The sequence below is a fragment of the Erinaceus europaeus genome, chromosome 10 (assembly GCF_950295315.1).
Source record: "Erinaceus europaeus chromosome 10, mEriEur2.1, whole genome shotgun sequence".
In the NCBI taxonomy this organism is placed as follows: Eukaryota; Metazoa; Chordata; class Mammalia; order Eulipotyphla; family Erinaceidae; genus Erinaceus; species Erinaceus europaeus.
The window spans coordinates 43,406,457-43,425,606 of record NC_080171.1 but is presented as its reverse complement, the minus strand read 5'-3'; the positions used below and the strand labels follow the sequence as shown (position 1 = coordinate 43,425,606).

Here is a 19,150-nt window from a genome sequence, read left to right as displayed (position 1 = left end):
CCTCTGAAAATACAGAAATATCTCTGCAATCCCAGGGTAAGATTTTAATTAACATATATTGGTTGCTTTAAGAAAAAGGTAATAACAGTAATTTAAGCTTTTAAAAAATTCTGACTAAGGCAGTGCTGTTGGTTTTTCTGGCACTTAGTACATTATTTTTATGTTATCTTTGAAACATTTTGTTGTCAATTGCTCCCAAGAGAGAGGTTTGATAATATAATGCATGTAGTACATGCACTATTGATCTTTTCTTTTTTACCAAAAATATTAGAACTGCACTATAGACATTAAATATATTGAAAAAAATGTAAAGTCATAAAGCAGCTTGGTGAAATCCCGATGGAATAGATTATTAATTTCCACACAGCCCATTTGCAAAATTCTACTATCCCACTTGTAATCTTTAACTTGCTGTCCTGAAAAATCATCCTGAAATTCTGCACTCAACTAGTGTTTCAAGTACTTAGGCATTGTACACTTTTGCTTGTGTAATGATGTTTAAATATTTAAGTTAAATGAATGTACTAGTGCTTTTGTAAAATACCCATGTCTTTAAAATTAAGTAAAATGTCACTCATCTAATATTGTATCCTAACTAGCTGGTGAGACAGGAAAGCATCCTTTAGTGAATCCAGATGTCAATTGCATCTGGCCTCCCTAAATTCTTTTGATGTTTCATAAATCATTAATAAAACTAATACATGTATCTATGTATTTATAAGAACAGGTATGTGAAAATTTAGGCAAATAGATGTACTTGGGTAGTGGTAGAGAATACAAGGTCACTGGTTGTGAGAATTCACCAGAGGAGGTTTAAAGGAGGAAATGTAAGTTTATGAGTGGGCATAGATAGCATAATAGTTATGCAAAGAGACTCTCATACCTGAAGCTCCAAAGTCTCTGGTTCAATCCCTTGCACCACTATAAACCAGAGCTGAGCATTGCTCTGTTTAAAAAAAAAAAAAAAGTAAGTTTATTAGAATTTTACTAAGTAAGGCATGAGTGGGAAAAGTGAAGAGGTATTTGACCACTCAGTTGGGGAATGAAGAGTTACTCAGAAAGTCACCAAAGGTGATGACCCAGAAACTCAAAGCATATATATTCAATGGGATCTTTTGAGTAACCAGAAAGATTTGAAAGCGATAAGAAGAAAGTGCCTTAACTGTCACCCTTTCTTTCCCAATGACTGCTGCTCTTTCATCAGAGACTGTTGGTTAAGAGAGTGTTGATTAATACTAGACCCAATTGAGTGTCAAAATGTAATTACTTTTCCTTCTAAGTTCCCAAAGAATTTGCTGCATCCCCTTGAGCTTTTTATCACAGATATCTTTGTTGGGCTGTTTACTTTTTATTTGATTCTGTACTCTCCTTGCCAGAAACAGTATTGTGACCATATCCTTATCCTAAGCAAATACTACCTGGTGTGTACTAGTCTTTTGACAAATAGTGAGTAAAGGAAGAGGAAAGATTAACACCAGTATGCCTTGAATCTTGGGCATCTTCCTTTTTAATATAATGTTTATATAACCATATATAACCTTTTGTCTTACAGAGGATCAAATTCCTAGGGGCTTTCCTACCATTGACATGGGCCCACAGTTGAAGGTGGTTGAGCGTACACGCACAGCTACCATGCTTTGTGCAGCCAGTGGGAATCCAGATCCAGAAATCACTTGGTTTAAAGATTTCTTACCTGTGGACACAAGCAACAACAATGGCCGTATTAAGCAGTTACGATCAGGTAGGGTCTTGTTACTGTTCTTACTAACTGCTAGAATTTTTATTTATTTATTTGTTTGTTTGTTTGTTTTTATCTTTTGCTTTCTCTATTTTTTTAAATTTTATTTATTTTTTTAATTTTCAGGTATTGATTTTTCTCCCTCTTCTCTTTCTCTGTTATTTGATGTTTTGTCCATGCTTGTGATGCCATAGCCTGTTTCAGAGTCTTTTTCCTTCTCATGTGTGTTTTGCAACTTCTGTTGAACCCATATTGCTCACTGCTGTGACTGTATTTTTGATAAAATTTTGGTTTACTGCTTTCCTGCAGTATCTGATGGATCCATTTTCTTCTCTTTCTTCTTTCTCTTTTCTTTTGAAACTAATGTATTTCAACATTGGACTTCATTCAAAAATTGCAAGGAGTTCCAATGGTTATATCCATTAAAAATTAAGTGTTCATATTAAAATCAAAATTGGTTGTTTTATTGCAGTGCTTTTTTTTTTTTTTTTGTCTTTTCTACATTTTAACTCATTAAAGTGCCTAAGTTTGGTCATTTCTGCTTTCCTTTCATTAATACATAGAACACATAAACGTTATGTCATGAGTAATCGGATGTATTTTTTAAAGCTCTTTACAAAGTACCAAAGAAGTTTTTTTTTACTACTATTGTTAATATTATGAGTGAGAATTTTCTTTACTTTAGTATAGCAGTGTGCACCACACTAAAAATTGTTGACCCTCCAGTGGCTGGATCTACAGAAGTCTGCTTTTGGTGTAGAATCCAGCTTTTACTGCTTTCTCTTTCTCTCTTGTTCTTTCTCCTTTTTTCCCCATATCAAGTTTATTCCTTTGCTCTCTTTAGCTTAAGAATAGAGGTAATTCTAAATTTCTTAAGTTTTAGATTCTGTCCCAAGATAATTTCACAGGGATATATACTGATGAGCTATATATATATTAATAATTTGACATTGGTAGTGATATTGATATATAATTCTAAGTTGTTTAACTGCCTGTCTTCCCAGAATTTTCGGCTTTTGACCTGTCCTGTGATGTTAAAGCGTCTTGTTAACTACCTCTTTTGCCTGTTGTCAGCAGAATTGTGTAGATTAGCATTCTGTTATTATAAATAAAGAATTAATGATTCACATGTAACAAATAATTTAGTATATAAAGCTTTAATTCTGAAAAATTTGTACCAAACTATAAGGAATATAATAATATTTTTATGCTGTCTTTCTTCTCTCCGTATTTAAATCTCCAGAATCTATTGGTAAGTGCTTAGTTCTGAAGCGCACTTCACCCCCACTAATTTCCATATTCAGATTATTATTACTATTATTATTATTATATTAATAATAAAATGCATGGCATGCATTTTACTAACTGTCAGTGTAGACACCAAATCTCCTTAGTAGCGCGCACACTTCCACAGAATTGTTATCTTAAGAACACTGTATAGAAAAATAAAATAGTACACAAGTTATATCTCACAAATAGTATAGTAAGTAGCATAAGATATCCAATCAACAGCATTTATTTCTAGTTAGTGTATAGTATTTCCTTTAATAGTATATATATATGCATATCTATATATATACTTAAATAGATTAGCCAGTGTTTTCCTAAACTATGTCTTTAAAAATATTGTTTAGTTCTTTTTTTTTTTTTAAGAGTATGAGGCATATACAGTATTAATTCGAACCCTGTCTGACCCCAGACCTGAGAACTTAGTTGCTTCTCTGAGAAAGGCAATGCTGCCTATTGTGGTCTCTGCCCTCTGTGGTATAATGCAACTTGCTTTTTATGATCTAATAATACTATCTAATATATTCCTGTTTTACCAGTATAGTAATTCAAGTTTCTTTTAAGACCTTATTTAATTCTGTAAATCTAATTTAATTCTTCTCCCCAGCCCTAGCCTCCTTCTTCTCGTACTAATGCTTCTTCTTTCTAATCTTATTTGCATTCATATTATCCACCCAGGTGGTACACCAATAAGAGGTAAGAGTGCTGAACTAACGTTCACAGAATGATCTTACTCATTCTTTCTGTCCTTTCATCTCTCTCATCTTTGTCCTGTTTTCAAAATCATTCCAATCATGTTCATTAACTTTATTTTTCCTTTTGTATTGTTTGGTTATGATCAGTGACTCTCATATTGTGAATTTTCTTTTCCTTTTCTTTTTCTCTTTGTTTTGTTCATTTCTTTCTTTATGAAAATAACTCTTTAAGTTGTGATATGCTTCAAAGAAAGCATATCCAGGTCTTTAGACCACAGACCAGTCACAGCGTACCATCTGTCCCTCTTTTTTTTTCTTTTTTTCTTTTCTTCTTCTTCCTTTTTCCTTTTTTTCTTTTTCTTTTTTTTCTTCTTTTTCCTTTTTTTTTGTCCAACTGGAGAAAAAAAAAGATCATTTTTTTCTTCCTTAGCTGTTCTTGTTCTGGACCTAAGCCAAGATGGTCTGGAGAACAGTGGCAGACATGCAGAAGACAGCCTGGAACATCTGCTTTTTGTCTTTATCTTTCAAAAGGTTTTTGCTTTTGTTCTTCAATTCTTTTTTCTCTTAACTGTCTTAAAAGTCAATGAATGACTCCCCTTTCCACCTGATCCCACTCGCCTACAACTTGACAGCAATGCTTTTTCCCCCAATTTCTTTTTTTCTTGGATTACTCGCCTCTGGATTTTTGGATCTTCTGTTCTTCAGGCTATGGAAAAAAAAGGTGCTGGTATTCTTTCTTGGTGGTATGTGATATTGCTGGTTTTTCTTACTTTGGCTGAAGTGTTCATTTCTTTTATGATTCTTGTTTTGTATTTTTCTTGGGTTTTGTAACTCCACACTGCTAATCAATCCCACTGGTGGATTTTGGTCGGAGTTTTAGGGGATCTGCCTCGAGGTCCTCAAGCAGTGATTGGTTGGCTCTTCCATGCTGGTGTAGGCCTTGCTTTTTAACTTTTTAAAAATCTTCTAATTCAACTGCTCTTTGTTTTTCAGCAAATGTAACAAATGATTGTAAGTCGTGGCAAACTGTCTTTCTTTTCTTAAAAAATCTGCATGTCTTAAGGGAGTTTTGTTTCTTTACGTAAGATTTTCATAATATATAATGACTAATTTTACCTTTTTTTGCTTTGTGCAGCCTTTTTGTGCTTGCTGCGTATTTTTGGCTTTCTTCAGCAGAAGACTTTCTTGAAAACCCGGCCTTGTTTTTTTTCTGAGCGTACATATCTTTTGCGACACTTTTGATACCAAAATGAAACAAAACAAAACCAAAATATTAATCTTTTGTTTTATTTAAAAGCCATACTTCCTTGAAGCAGTCTCACCCATTTTCATTTTATTAGTCTAGGAAATAAGAGTGTTAATTATGACTAAAGCCTTGCTTGGGAAAGAAATATTGTTTTATTATGCTAGCATTGATGATGTAAAAAATTTTAAGAAATAATCTCTATATGTTTTTCTCATCACATCATTTCCTGTCTGTGCACCTTAGCAAGAGATTGAACCGACGTTGAGTGGACCTTCGCTTTGCAGGGCTTTTCATATTGTTAAGAGGTTTAGCTTTCTGAAATGAAAAAGCCTTTTCTGACCATCTCTTTGGCAATATATTTTATATCCACACAGGCGCCCTTCAAATCGAACAGAGTGAAGAATCCGACCAAGGAAAATATGAGTGTGTTGCCACCAACAGCGCGGGCACTCGCTATTCTGCCCCTGCCAATTTATATGTCAGAGGTAGGAATGACATCACCCTGACATTCACTTCTTCATCAGGCTCAAGGGGAGTTGAGATACTCACAGGATCTGTGTTGTTATGTCAGGAGTTAACAAGCTCATTTGCTGTTACTTACAGTAGCTGAAATATCTCAATGAATTATCATTGTTAACTGTTGTTAAAACTGAGAAATTTTAAGTAAAGAGCTATCAAGAGTCTTGTAGTTTGTAAGTATATAGACATTCTTACATCTCAGTTTCTACTTTTACTTGGACTGTACTTTGCTTTTATTTGAGTTTTCTCTCCTTTGTTTTCCTCCTTTGTCTGTTGCTGTGTTTCTTCTGTTTCCTTATTAATTTGTGAGATAATTGCTTGGTGTGCTACTAACCGGTTCTTTTTGCAACTCCAAGCATAAAGGTATTAATATTTTCAAGATTCTGATGTAGAGCTGTAAGGATAAAGCTGCTAACTTAAAGACTACTACACACAACTAGCATGATTGTCTTTTCTTTCTAGAATCCTTATTTATAAATATATAATATTTATGTCTATGCACCTGCCTATGCATATATATATATATATATATATACACACACATCTTTAAAATAGTGAGCTTCTGAAAGTTTAATCTCTCAATTATTATAAAGCACTAATTGCATATTTAAAAATTATAGTACTTGTCCTTGGAATAAAAATAAATTATTAATGTACATTTTCTTTTCTTATAAAGTAATAGAAGTTATTGAAATCTGCACTTATGAATAGCTGTATCTTTCATTTCAACAAGAAAAAACAAACTATTATTTCTCTTCTGGGGTTGTCAAACAGGGTTCCTGAAGTTTTAGGTTTCTTTTTCTGTCCCCAATAAAATGCTCTTATTTCCTAGTCTACATGTCTGTGAATAATCACAAATGGTGTGGGTGAGGGTGGGAATAAATAAAAAATGAAGTGGGCTTTAAGTTACAGTAAGATGAGTCCCTTTTGGAAAATATCTAGCTTGATTTTGAAATTTTTGTTTGCCTTAATTTTGTTTCCATGGGGATGTTTTTCCTCTCCTTTCTTACTCTGGAGTCTGGGGTGGGAGAATATGAAGAAAACCATTTCTTCTCCAAATTCTTAGACAACGCTTGATCATTTCTTTCATGAGGGTGACCTCTTTTGCTGCATGAGGCATGCATACCTTCTTCAATGGAAAAATTTCAAAATGATGCTAGCTATTATTTCTAATACTATGTTAGTCCCTGGAGAATTTCTGATTTTTCCAGTTATGGTAGGAAGGATTAACTAGAGCAAATAAAGATGTTCAAGTAGTAGTTGAAAGCCTTGATATGGCCTTTTTACTCTCTCTGTGTTTCCCTTGTTTTTCTCCTTTCCTCATTTCATTGTGTTCTGCATCAAACCCCCTACATCCCTCAGAGCTGCGAGAAGGTTGGTGTGTTTTTTACTTTTTACCCACCTTACAAAACTATTAATTAAACCAATAACAAAGAATACAAATGAAATGAATGTAGCTGCATTGGTGGCTTCTTTTGGTTAATGGTATGTTTTAGCTGAGAATGTCCTGGCCATGGCTTCTGGTGCTTGCTGGTGGTACCTAGTTGTGGTGCATGATGGGAGAGAATGTACCTCAGTGCATGGTAATGGGTAACACTTAACTATCTCAGGTTTGTTCAACTTGCTCAGTGTTCCTGCTTTCCTTCCTGCTCCACTTTTCCTGTCTTCTGATCCACCTAATTTAATTCCTGTCTTAAGAAAAATGCCTGCTGCCCACATAATGACTTTTTGTAGTTGCTTCCCTAATCCTAAGCATGAGGACTAAACTCTCCTGTTTCTCTTGATATGTTTTCTGATACCTCAGAGTCTACACTAGCTCCTGCTTGCTTTGTGTAGGTCATGACTTGGCTTCAGGAGGCATGCATAACTCTCTCTTTACTTCTCCTGTGCCTGTCATTCACCCATGAGGCCATTGCAGTAGTCCTCTTGAATCAGTAGAGGTTATCTCAACCTTTAAAAGATTCAAAAGAGTTTTTAGACAGAATCATTTATCTTCTTTTTGGGGTTATTAGGTCTTTGCTCATCAAATTACTGATAATTTTATTAATCATTTTATCTACATTTAAGGTATGATCCTAATAATTATTTATTGATCTTTAATATTCCTGATGTGTAATGTGTTACCAATATAAAGCCCACTCTGAAACCTACTTGTCCCTTACCTTTCCCATGTGACATGTCCAACATGCAAGTACTTAAACACACATAAACATGCTGATTTTCTGAAGCAGGAACACTGAACTATAATTGCTTGGTAATTTTCCTTGTGGTGTGTTGCTTTAATATGACTTCCCTTCTTAATGTCATATCTCACTGTGTTGTAGCTCCATGTCCATCAATTTGAATATATATACTTATATAATGTTTTTTAATAAATTCTGTTGTCATAATTGGTGTTGTTCTACGTTTGATATATGTGGAATGGAATCCTGAATGTAAAATACCCTTGATCCCTTCCAAAATATGTAATCCTCCCCTCTTACAACCTGAATTTAATGTAATTTCCTACTTTCAGCCCTTTTAATCCCTAAATGCCTGTCTTAATCATTCCTTCCTTGGTGTTTAGTTCTGTCACCTGTATTTCCTCTATTGTCATTGTTGTCTTGGACTCTAGCTATTCCTTTTGTTGAGTACTTGCCTTGAGACTTCATCTTGTGCATGCCTGCATGACACAATCCAGTATCTCTACTGGCATTGACTTTGTTTCCTCCTCTGTGACTGTAACTTGATATGTATGTGTATACATGTATGCATTGATTTCTGTATTTGTTCCAGTGTTAGTGGAGGTCTTGAGGCTGCATCCACCTTGAGTCTGAAAACAAATAAATTATACTTTCAGTGTATTCTAGGTGATGTTTTCAGGGCTGGGATGTGACAGTGTGATCCCATACATATATTCACATCAACTGGAAGTACACAGCACTGACAGTAGTTTTGAAATTCAATTTAAACATGCTGGTGACCTTCCAGTCCCCTTTTCTGCATATGCATGAATGCATAGAATAATTATTATATGCATACATGTATATGGCTTTGTGTTTATCTTATGCATGATGTTTGTGTATTGTTAGTTTGTAGATAGTTTTTGTGGGGCCCTTGTAGGTCTGAATCAACTTTTGTATGAATATGTCTAAGATATCAATGACTAAACTAAATACAACTTTCTGTGTATACACACACCATATTTGTATGGTCTGTATTATCCACAGTTTTTCATTATGTTTTGTTTTTGAACAATCTACATGTTTCAGTTGTTTAATTATGTCTGTGCATGACATGTGTTTAACAAGCCACTCTTTCTTGTCAGATGTATTTTATCATTTTCCCTTGTGTTTTGTTCCAGTTCGTCGTGTCCCACCAAGATTCTCTATCCCACCAACTAATCATGAAATCATGCCAGGTGGAAGTGTTAATATCACCTGTGTGGCCGTGGGGTCACCGATGCCTTATGTGAAGTGGATGTTGGGGGCAGAAGATCTGACGCCTGAAGATGATATGCCAATAGGAAGAAATGTCCTAGAATTGAATGATGTCAGACAGTCAGCAAATTATACCTGTGTTGCTATGTCAACATTGGGTGTCATTGAAGCAATAGCACAGATCACTGTCAAAGGTATGTTCATTTGTTCATGCTTTTAGGATACAGGTATGCTCAGGCCATGTGACTAATGTCATTTTAGTGTCTGTCTTGGAATTAATTCATTGTGCTTTGTTTCATAGGTCATATAAGGTACTTATACCTAGGTAGGCAGGTTTTTCTCTTAGAAGTATTGGCAGCCTAGGTAGTGATACTCAAAATAATTTGATAGGCAACACTGGACAGTAACCAAACAGGATGAAAAATGCTAAATGTGGTCAATACATGATGGTAGGAATGATGTGTTGAGAATTTATGTTAATCCAGAACTTCTTCATGGCCACATAATAGTAAAATCCAAAGAAGAGTATATAAATACTCAAAATTCCCAGAGACAAAGAAAAAACAAAAGAGTTCAGTAGTTTATTAAGAGATGTTTTAAATTTCTGATGGGTTCTACATTAAAAATCAAAATGCAAATGGCATTGCATTACATATTAGCTTTATCTCTCAGTTTATATAGATGAAATGCTCAGTGATTAATTATTTCTTGAAATAGAGATGGGACATAATCAGAGTACTACATGGTGTATGTTATTTAATTGAAGAAGAAAAAGAAAAATTTGTTCGAATACTAATTGCTTTTACCCAGTGTTTATGGAATTCTACAAACCTTTTGCAAAATGTGTTAGACTGAGGGTGACTCTCATATGGAAGTGCTACAAAATGAAGAGAGATTATCTTCTTTTACAAGTATGAAAAATGTGGGAGTCAGGCAGTAGGTAGCACAGTGGGTTAAGGGCAGGTGGTGCAAAGCACAAGAACTGGTGTAAGGATCCCAGGTCGAACCCCTGGCTCCCCACCTGCAGGGGAGTCTCTTCACAAGCGATCTGCAGGTGTCTTTCTTTCCTCCTCTCTGTCTTCCTCTCCTTTCTCCATTTCTTTCTTTCCTATCCAACAACAACAACAGCTATAATAACAATAACAACCACAACAAGAGCAACTAAAGGGAATAAATTATTATAAAAAAAATGTAACCCATGTTGTAATGGCTGTCATATTGTCAACCGTGTGTGTGTGTACATTGATGATAGGCCAAATAAAGAAGGTAGTGTGACATGACCACAAAAGTACATCATTGTCAACTTTTTGTCATTTAACGTAGTAGTGTTGTACTGCATATCCTCAACTATGTTAAGCATATTTTCTATATATTGTAGACTCTAAACCTATGAAACATAGTGAATGTGAGTTAGTGAAAGAATATATATCATTAAATACCTTATTTAGCAGCATTTTCATTTGCCCTACAATTTTAGAAAGCTATCTAGACAAAAGTGTAATTACCTATTACCTTGACTATTTTAACAAATGCCTTTTTGTTATTATTTTATTATTTTTAGTAAATTTTCTTGTCTAAATATCCTATAGTTTGTAAAATTATACAAATACTAGATCACCTTTTTATAAGAACCTTGCCAGTCTAGGAACATCACTGGATTAGCTCATTAATCCTCAATGCAAACTTGTGAAATAGTTAACATAGTTATCCAGTATGGTTCCACTTGTCTAGTTTTACTCATTTTTCATATGAGAAAATTAAAGCAAAGAGAGATTATGCAATGTGCCAATAGTTATATAGCCAAGTTTTAGATGCAGCCTTTCCCATTACTATGTTCTACTGAAAATGGAATTTGTCCACTGTGAATGTTTTACTGTGTTTCTTGTTCACAGAGAAAACTACCTTATGTTGCAATGCCAAACTAAATAAATCTTCAATAGATCGGTAGCCCTGTTTTTCAACAGTGAAGTCATGTTTCTTTGTAACATTTTAGAAATTATGATGACTTTTTTTTTTTCTTCCCTCAAGCCTTACCTAAGCCTCCAGGAACTCCTATTGTCACTGAGAGCACAGCTACAAGCATCACACTGACTTGGGACTCTGGGAATCCTGAGCCTGTCTCTTACTACATCATTCAGCATAAGCCTAAAAATTCTGAGGAACCATACAAAGAAATTGATGGGGTGGCGACCACTCGCTACAGTGTCGCTGGACTAAGTCCCTACTCAGATTATGAATTCAGGGTTGTTGCTGTCAATAACATTGGGCGGGGACCTCCCAGTGAGCCTGTGCTAACTCAGACCTCAGAGCAAGCGCCATCCAGTGCCCCAAGGGATGTCCAGGCTCGGATGTTGAGCTCTACCACCATTCTGGTACAGTGGAAGGAACCTGAGGAACCCAACGGGCAGATACAAGGATATAGAGTTTATTATACAATGGATCCTACTCAGCATGTTAACAACTGGATGAAACACAATGTAGCTGACAGCCAAATCACTACTATTGGCAACTTAGTACCCCAGAAAACGTACTCTGTCAAAGTTCTGGCTTTTACCTCAATTGGAGATGGTCCTCTTTCAAGTGACATACAAGTCATCACTCAGACAGGAGGTAAGTCTGGTTGTGGATGAGAAAGTGTGCTAGGATGTGGGGGTTGGAGCTTAGATATGGGAACAACAGAAACAAACAGAAAAAGAAAAAGAAGAGAAAGAAAAGAAAAGAAAACCAGTAACTTTTGTGATTTAAATCTTGGGGGAAATAGGTCAGAATAAGAATTAAGAAAAAATAATATAGGAAAGAATACATAAAAGATTAAAAGTTTTAACTAAAGCTATGCATGTAGCATCTTTTTATTAAGTGCACATGTATTCTGTAGACTTTTCTGGATGGGATGAGTGAAAGCATCTTCCTTGTAACATTTGAGAACAGAAAAAGTTTTCTTGTTTTTGTATATTAAGAACTCTGATAAGATAATGTCAAATATTAAATTTGTGAAATACAGAATGATTCAAAAAAATTAAAAGATAATTTTCCAATGAGTTAAGGTATTTATTTATTTTATTTTGATGACTGTCATAGTAACATTTAATGGAAGTTAAAGGCATTTAATAAAAAGGTTTAATGATTTAAAAATTAATGTCACTATGTCAATATATTGTGCCTATGACAAATATCTACTCAAATAGATATTAGTGGCTTAATAGTGTTTTATAAGATTATAGGGTATATTCCCACACTATAGCTCTCACCAAAGTTCTGTGCCTCCACACTCTCAGTGATACTTAGTCTATATTTGCCAGAAAGTACCATGATTTTTTTTTTAATAGACACCTAATGGTTGAGCTTAGTTTAGCTGTTGGTTTTTCTTTGCATAGTCTCAGAGCATGTGGAAAGACAGTTACCAATACTTGGAATTGAGGTTTGGTACTAAATACTTGGGAATGAGTTAATGAATTTTCACAGGTTTCAGAATTAGAGATGCCTATGTTTAACTGTTCTCAGGTCATGAACACTCTGAATCATGTAGCTACATGGACTTTTGTTCTGACTACTAGAAATATCAGAAAAGATTGATAGCCATCCTTTGTTTTTTTTTTTTACTCTCATTTAGTTTATAATGATTTGTTCATGGATTGTTTTCCCCAATAAATTTTATGAAAGATAACTTTAAAATTGTTTACCACAGTTACAGTGATACATAGAACTACCATTCCATTACTTGACTATTATAGGTACATTTATTGTTTGTTAACATGTAGGGGAAAAGTTGTTGATTTTTTTTCTGTAAAGTTATTCACTGTAAAATACAGAAGTCTATTACTTTTGGGTTTTTATAGAATAAATGCTGACCTGTAACAAGGATACAAATTGGATTATATCTAAAAACATTTTATAATTTATAAATAAAGGCATGCTAGGGAGGTAACTCAGTGATAAAATACATACTGTGCATATGTGAATTGTTGGGTCTGATCTCTGACATTGTGTAAAGCAGTGAAGCAGTCTGCTCTGGTGCTTCTCTCTCTCTCTCAAAATAAGGGAACAAGGCTTTATTATAATGCATGTTAGGCGTTAGCTCACCTGGTAAAGAGTGCACAGTTTCCTATATATAAAGTCCCAGTTTTAAACCCGCAACCACTACATGGGAACACTATGTTGAGAGGACGGTTCACAAGCTGTGGCGTGGTGAGATTGTGTGTCTTATATCCTTTCTACCTCTTATCTTTTATCTGGAATGAAAGAGAGGATGGAAAAAAGATTCAAGTGGGAATGATGAAATCATTTAGGCAGGAAACTCCAGCAAAACCCTAGAAGCATAACATAAATAAATGAATTATTTAGTAAGTAATTAAATAAGCAAATAAATAAAAAATAACTCAGACTGCCATTTGCCAGGTACTGTGCTGTGAACTATGTATTGTTAAATCTTACTACCCAGCTAGACTATGGACATCATTTGAGTTGTATATCTAGTAAGTGAGAAAATAAGATTCATATCTGGTATCAGAGCAATAATTTGATAATATGATCATTTTATTATCTATTTGGATATTTCTGACTACTATATGATCAACAGTTTTTTTTCAAAGTTATCTATAAATTAAAAATTTTCAGAATTCTTTTCTGATGATAGGAGGCTTTAACTATGTAAGAATTGAAATTATTTCTATAACTAAATTCAGTCAAAACTTAAAAACACATGTGAATGACAACTATTGCATTTTCAAAGCATGGAATGACAGGCACAATGCCTTCAGTCAGTTTCTTTTTCAAAAAAAATTTTTATTATCTTTATTTATTTATTGAGTAGAGACAGCCAGAAAATGAGAGGAGGAGGGGAGATAGAGAGGGAGAGAGACAGAGAGACACCTGCAGCCCTGCTTGATCACTCGCAAAGCTTTCCCCCTGCAAGTGGGGACCAGGGACTCAAACCTGGGTCCTTGTGCACTGTAATATGTGCGCTTAACCAGGTGCGCCACCACCCGGCTCCCTTCAGTCAGTTTCTTATGTTATATAACAGAAGGGCTAAGAGCTGGTAGAGTACACACTTTATTATGTGTATGGACCCAGGTGTTCAAATCCCTGACCGCATGGGAAATCTTGCATAGATTGAAGCTTCATAAACAGTGGAGCAGTGATGTGCACTATTCTCTCACTATCTCTCTCCCTTTCACTCTGTACCTGAAAAAGTGGGGCATGGAGGAGGAGTACGCTCAGTGAGGAAGCTGTAGAATCATATTTGTGTAAAGTTCCAACAAAACCTTTGCTGAAAGAGAAGAATAAGAGGAGGGGAGGGGAGGGGAAGGGAAGAAAGAAAGGAAGATAGGAAAGAAAATGAAAAATATAGAGAGGGGTCGGGCTGTTGCTCACCTGGTTAAGTGTATGTGTTACCATGCACAAGGACCAGGGTTCAATCCCCCGGTCCCCACCTGTAGAGAGTACTCAGTACTGGTGAAACAGTACTGCAGGGCCTCTCTGTGTCTCCTTCTCCATCCCCATTGCCTCTCAGTTTCTCTCTGATCATTCAGATTAAATAGATACTGTTTAAAAAAATGCTTAAAATAATAAAATGAAGTAAGAAAAAGTAAAAATATATACAACTGAGATTAAAATAAATAGGCCACATTTGATTTTTACCATATGTGTATAGGGACAATGAACGTGGAAAAACTAGATGAATGGGTCACAAATATCGTAATATATTTGTTCTTAATCTCTGACTGTTTTTGCATTAAGATATTTCCAAGAAATTGTCCATAATATCTGTGTCTTTAATATACATTGATTGAAAAGATATATGACATACAGTGACTTGTGCCTGCCAAGATCAATAGGCTTAAGAATACCCTCCAAAACAGCACAGTGACTTGATCTGTTCCCTAAGCATAATTAACAAAGGCCAGCTGATGTTAGTGGACACCTGCCAAATACAATGATGTTAGTTCTAATTATTGCTGAACTGCTCTTTTTTTTCTTGCTGCTGACTAGCTAATCTTAGGTTCATGACAGGGCAAAAAGATAAATCTATTTATTAAAATTATTTTAGAGGGATTCTCAATTATTTAATTATGTTATATTTATATTTACTACAGTTCTTCCAACCCTATGAAAGTTTACAGATAAATAATATGTATGAGTTTCTCAATTGTATGTTGTCTTCATATACCCAGAAATATAAACTGTCTGCTGTGCATGAAAGCTGTTCATTTCCTTATATTAGCTGTAATTCTCTAATGTTAATATTCCCAATTTAAAATTAGTCTCTGAATAAACCTCATTTAGGCACAAAATGCATTTAATAGAGAAGTTATCACCTTCTGTATTTTGCATAAGTTACTACAACTGTATTCTAGATATATAGAGATTTTTTTAAAATTTGTGTAATGCTTTAGTTCATTGCACTAGAGACAACATTGTATTTATAGATACTGTGTCATTTAAAGCCATTTAGGGATGAGAGTTAATTATTTTTAAGTGACAATTATTTTCTCTCTTTTTAACCTATTTTTTCAAAACATGGGTTGGTTAGAACAAATGTTAAGTGATTTGGTTGCCTGCAGCTTTTGTTAATGGAGTAAAGGTAGAATTTTATAAACCTAATAGGAAATAATTTTGAAAGGCAAATGCAGTGCAAAAGAATTAGTTCCCACTCAGTTGTAAAATAACAATAGCATTTTTGTATTGGCATTCATTATAGTTAAAATAGCATTTATTTCAAATACAATATATAAGCCATCTTCCAATGATATTATTAGGTGCATGGCTTTCATTATTCTTAAAATTTGATACTGATATCGTATATTGTGTGTTTTGTGTGTGTGTGTGTGTAAACTACTCAAGGGCAAGAATTTTATTCCTAACAGTGTTCTTATCCCTTAAGGAAGGAAAAAAAGGGGGGCTTTCTAGTCACATACAGATTTTGACATTATAAGAGACAAAATACATGTGCATGTGGACATATTTTGAAAGATTTAAATATATGTACTGAGCTCGGTGAATTAAATAAGAGAAGGAAAGGATAGTTTTATTCATATGTATCAGGGATTGAAACATAAACTTGCAAAAAAAAAAAAAAAAAGACCATATCACCTCTAAGACTTGGTGAGAATCTTGAATCTTGGTGTTTATCATAGGTGGTAGTGGTGGTGGACAGGAGTTGTCACAGAATTGTTGTGGTGGGTGTGAAACAACATCCCTGTCATCTTATACACTTATGATGATTAAATCCCTAGTATAAACTGGGAATAAAATAACTATATGCACTATTAGAAAAATTTAACTGTATTTACGGTTTCAAATAGTCATAGCTATGCTAAGCTCAATCCTTTGCTTCCTTGTTTTTAGTTCCCGGGCAGCCACTAAATTTCAAAGCAGAACCTGAGTCTGAAACCAGTATTTTGCTTTCTTGGACACCACCACGTTCAGACACCATTGCCAACTATGAACTTGTCTACAAAGATGGGGATCTTGGAGAAGAGGTAAGACTGTTTCTCACCTACCTTGTACTACATGGACAGTGTACTTACTTAAATTCTGTTAAAAGACCAAGTATTTATAGAGAAGCTTGTTGGAAACTTATTCATCAGAATAATAACTTGACTAAAAATCAGAAAACTAAAGGGGGGGGAGTGTCAAGGAAAGAATAAAATGTGGTCTTTTCCCTATTAAAATTTTTGTTTATCCGTGTATCCAGCTTTCAGCTGGAAGAATCACCTTGTAAGAGAATATACCCTATGAGACTTGAGCATTTCTTTTATTTCACTTCTGTATTACAGCTCTTTTTTTTAATGTTTTATTTATTTTCCCTTTTGTTGCCCTTGTTTTTTATTCTTGTTGTAGTTATTATTGGTGTTTAATTATTATTTATTTATTATTATTGACAGAGAGAAATGGGGAGAGGAGGGGAAGACAGAGAGGGGAAGAGAAAGACACCTGCAGACCTGCTTCACCACCTGTGAAGTGATTCCCCTGCAGGTGGGGAGTCGGGGGCTCAAACCGGGATCCTTTTGCCGGTTCTTGGCGCTTCTCGTCATGTTCATTTAACCCACTGCACTACTGCCCAACTCCCTATATTATAGCTCTTAAGTTACTACAGACAACTTAGCATGTCCAAAGCTTTGGGTAAATGAATTTGTACAACTGGTTTCACAGGGTGATGCTTCAAAAATGTTTATTTGAGTGCCACAAATTACATACCATGTGATTGTGAGTATATATTATGTTTGATTGTTATACAAATGCAGTAGTAGTAAATTACAGCAGCCTGGAAATTATTAAGTTACTGAGAAGACAAATTAAAAAAGTATAACATTCTTATAGTAATAGGCACTATCCTAATGATTTCACACAGATTAGCTCACAAAGTCTTATAATCTGATTACTTGTCTACCTCTGTTGTTACTCTATTTAATATAACAAAAACTATGTACAGAAAGCAGTTAAAGCATGTGCCCACAAGTCTCCCACTATTTATTGAATGGCAGAGCTAAGATTTGACTCTCAGCTGTCAGATTCCAGAATCCCTGTTCATTTTTTTTTAATTTTTATTATCTTTATTTATTGATTGGATAGAGACAGTCAGAAATCAAGAGGGAAGGGAGGGACAGAGAAGGTGAGAGACAGAGAGACACCTGCAGCACTGTTTCACCACTTGTGAAGCTTTCTCCCAGCAGGTGGGGACTGGGACCAGGTCCTTGGCATTGTTACATGTGCACTCAACCAGGTGCGACACCACCCGGCCCCTGAATCCCTGTTCTTAAACATGAGAGCATCCTACCTGAAAAATGCATTGTTTGAATAGATCATCAAAGTAGATTCATTAAAAATTGATAAGTTGAATATTTTCAGAAAAAGAACATGTGATAGTAATTAAAATAATTTGTTACAGTGAAACCCAGTAAAATACATTAAGGTAAAAACAATGAAACTTTATATATAGTCCACACAAGCCACTTTATTGTACATTTTTTCACAATGTTAATAGTCCTTACCTAAATTCTCAATGGAATACCTTTCTAAAAGACTCACATACTAAATCTAATATTTATAATTTTATTTTGAATAATATAAAATAATATGTGCCTGTAAATTACTGTTTTACTACTTATGAATTGAGCAGGATTTCCAAAAACCAAGTTCTAGTTATAGTACTTTAGAGTTAGGAAAAAAATAAGCATTAAAAAACATAATGCAAATTGAAGTTCTCATGTTTACAGCTAATGGTGATTTTAGCATGATAGAAATCAATGTTAACTTATTTTACATCCTTTCCTGAACTTGGTGAAGAGAAATGGTGGAGAATAGCAGTCCTACAAGAATGCTTGAATGTTTACATATCTATCTTGCTTTAAATTTGTCAATTATGTATTTAAGGACTCTTTGTTGCTATTGTTGTTTAGCTAATTTAAAATATCAGCAAGCCTTTGTATTTCAAACCAGAACACCCAAGGGATATTTTCTTTAGCTTTATATTTGAATTATTCTATTTGTGTGATAAGAGCCTTGTGACTGTTTATGCCAGTGCTAAATTACATATTATATTTTAAGGTTTACTACAGGCAAATGTTCAATCTAAGATTTATTACCCATAGAATGTGTTTTTCTGTCAAATGCAAATAGAAAGCATTAAAAATATGACAATACTAAGTATTAACTTGTAATATTATGGAAAGTAAACTTGATTTCAGACCCTTGTTTGATTTTTAAAATTACTAGAAAATGCTTCTGATCTTCTGTTCCTAACTTGACTCTATATTCACAAAGAAGGAAACTTCCCTAAGTGAAATAAGCTGGAAAGAGAATGATGGATACCAGATAAGCTCACTCCTAGGCAGAACAAAGAAAGGGTTAAATACAAAGAAACAAAATAAGAATAAAAGTAAAGAAAAAAAGAAAGGGTTAATACAATGTCAAACCTCCTTGGTCTGTGGTCTATTACAGAATATCTGGAAGTTCAGAAAGGGAATTGAAGGGTTCTGAGACTGGAGATGAAGTGCTCTATAATGGAGATTTGGTAGAGGGCAAGGTTTATTAACATCTGTCGTAAGGAAATGTGATGATATATCCCCTTAACAACAACAGTCTTGTAGATCACTGTCCTCAGTAGAGTGATACTGAAGTAGGAAAAAAAAATCATGAGTATAGAATAATTATATGATTGAATATATATATATATATTATAGATCATTTTAGCAACTATTAATTTGTTTTTATTGCCCCAACACTTGGCAATTTCAGATAATATTAC

The 19,150-nt window shown here is 34.4% G+C and overlaps 1 protein-coding gene across 19 annotated transcripts in view; it reads left to right on the top strand.

Moving 5' to 3' along the window:
- PTPRD (protein tyrosine phosphatase receptor type D) overlaps nucleotides 1-19,150 on the top strand; it is a 417,654-nt gene that overhangs the window by 192,334 nt on the left and 206,170 nt on the right. For all 19 annotated transcript variants that reach the window (XM_060199565.1, XM_060199563.1, XM_060199562.1 and 16 more), the window contains exons 4-8: nucleotides 1,553-1,741; nucleotides 5,341-5,451; nucleotides 8,829-9,098; nucleotides 10,933-11,514; nucleotides 16,249-16,382. In XM_060199565.1, the coding sequence (XP_060055548.1) occupies nucleotides 1,553-1,741; nucleotides 5,341-5,451; nucleotides 8,829-9,098; nucleotides 10,933-11,514; nucleotides 16,249-16,382 (1,286 nt within the window). The remainder of the gene's footprint in view (nucleotides 1-1,552; nucleotides 1,742-5,340; nucleotides 5,452-8,828; nucleotides 9,099-10,932; nucleotides 11,515-16,248; nucleotides 16,383-19,150) is intronic.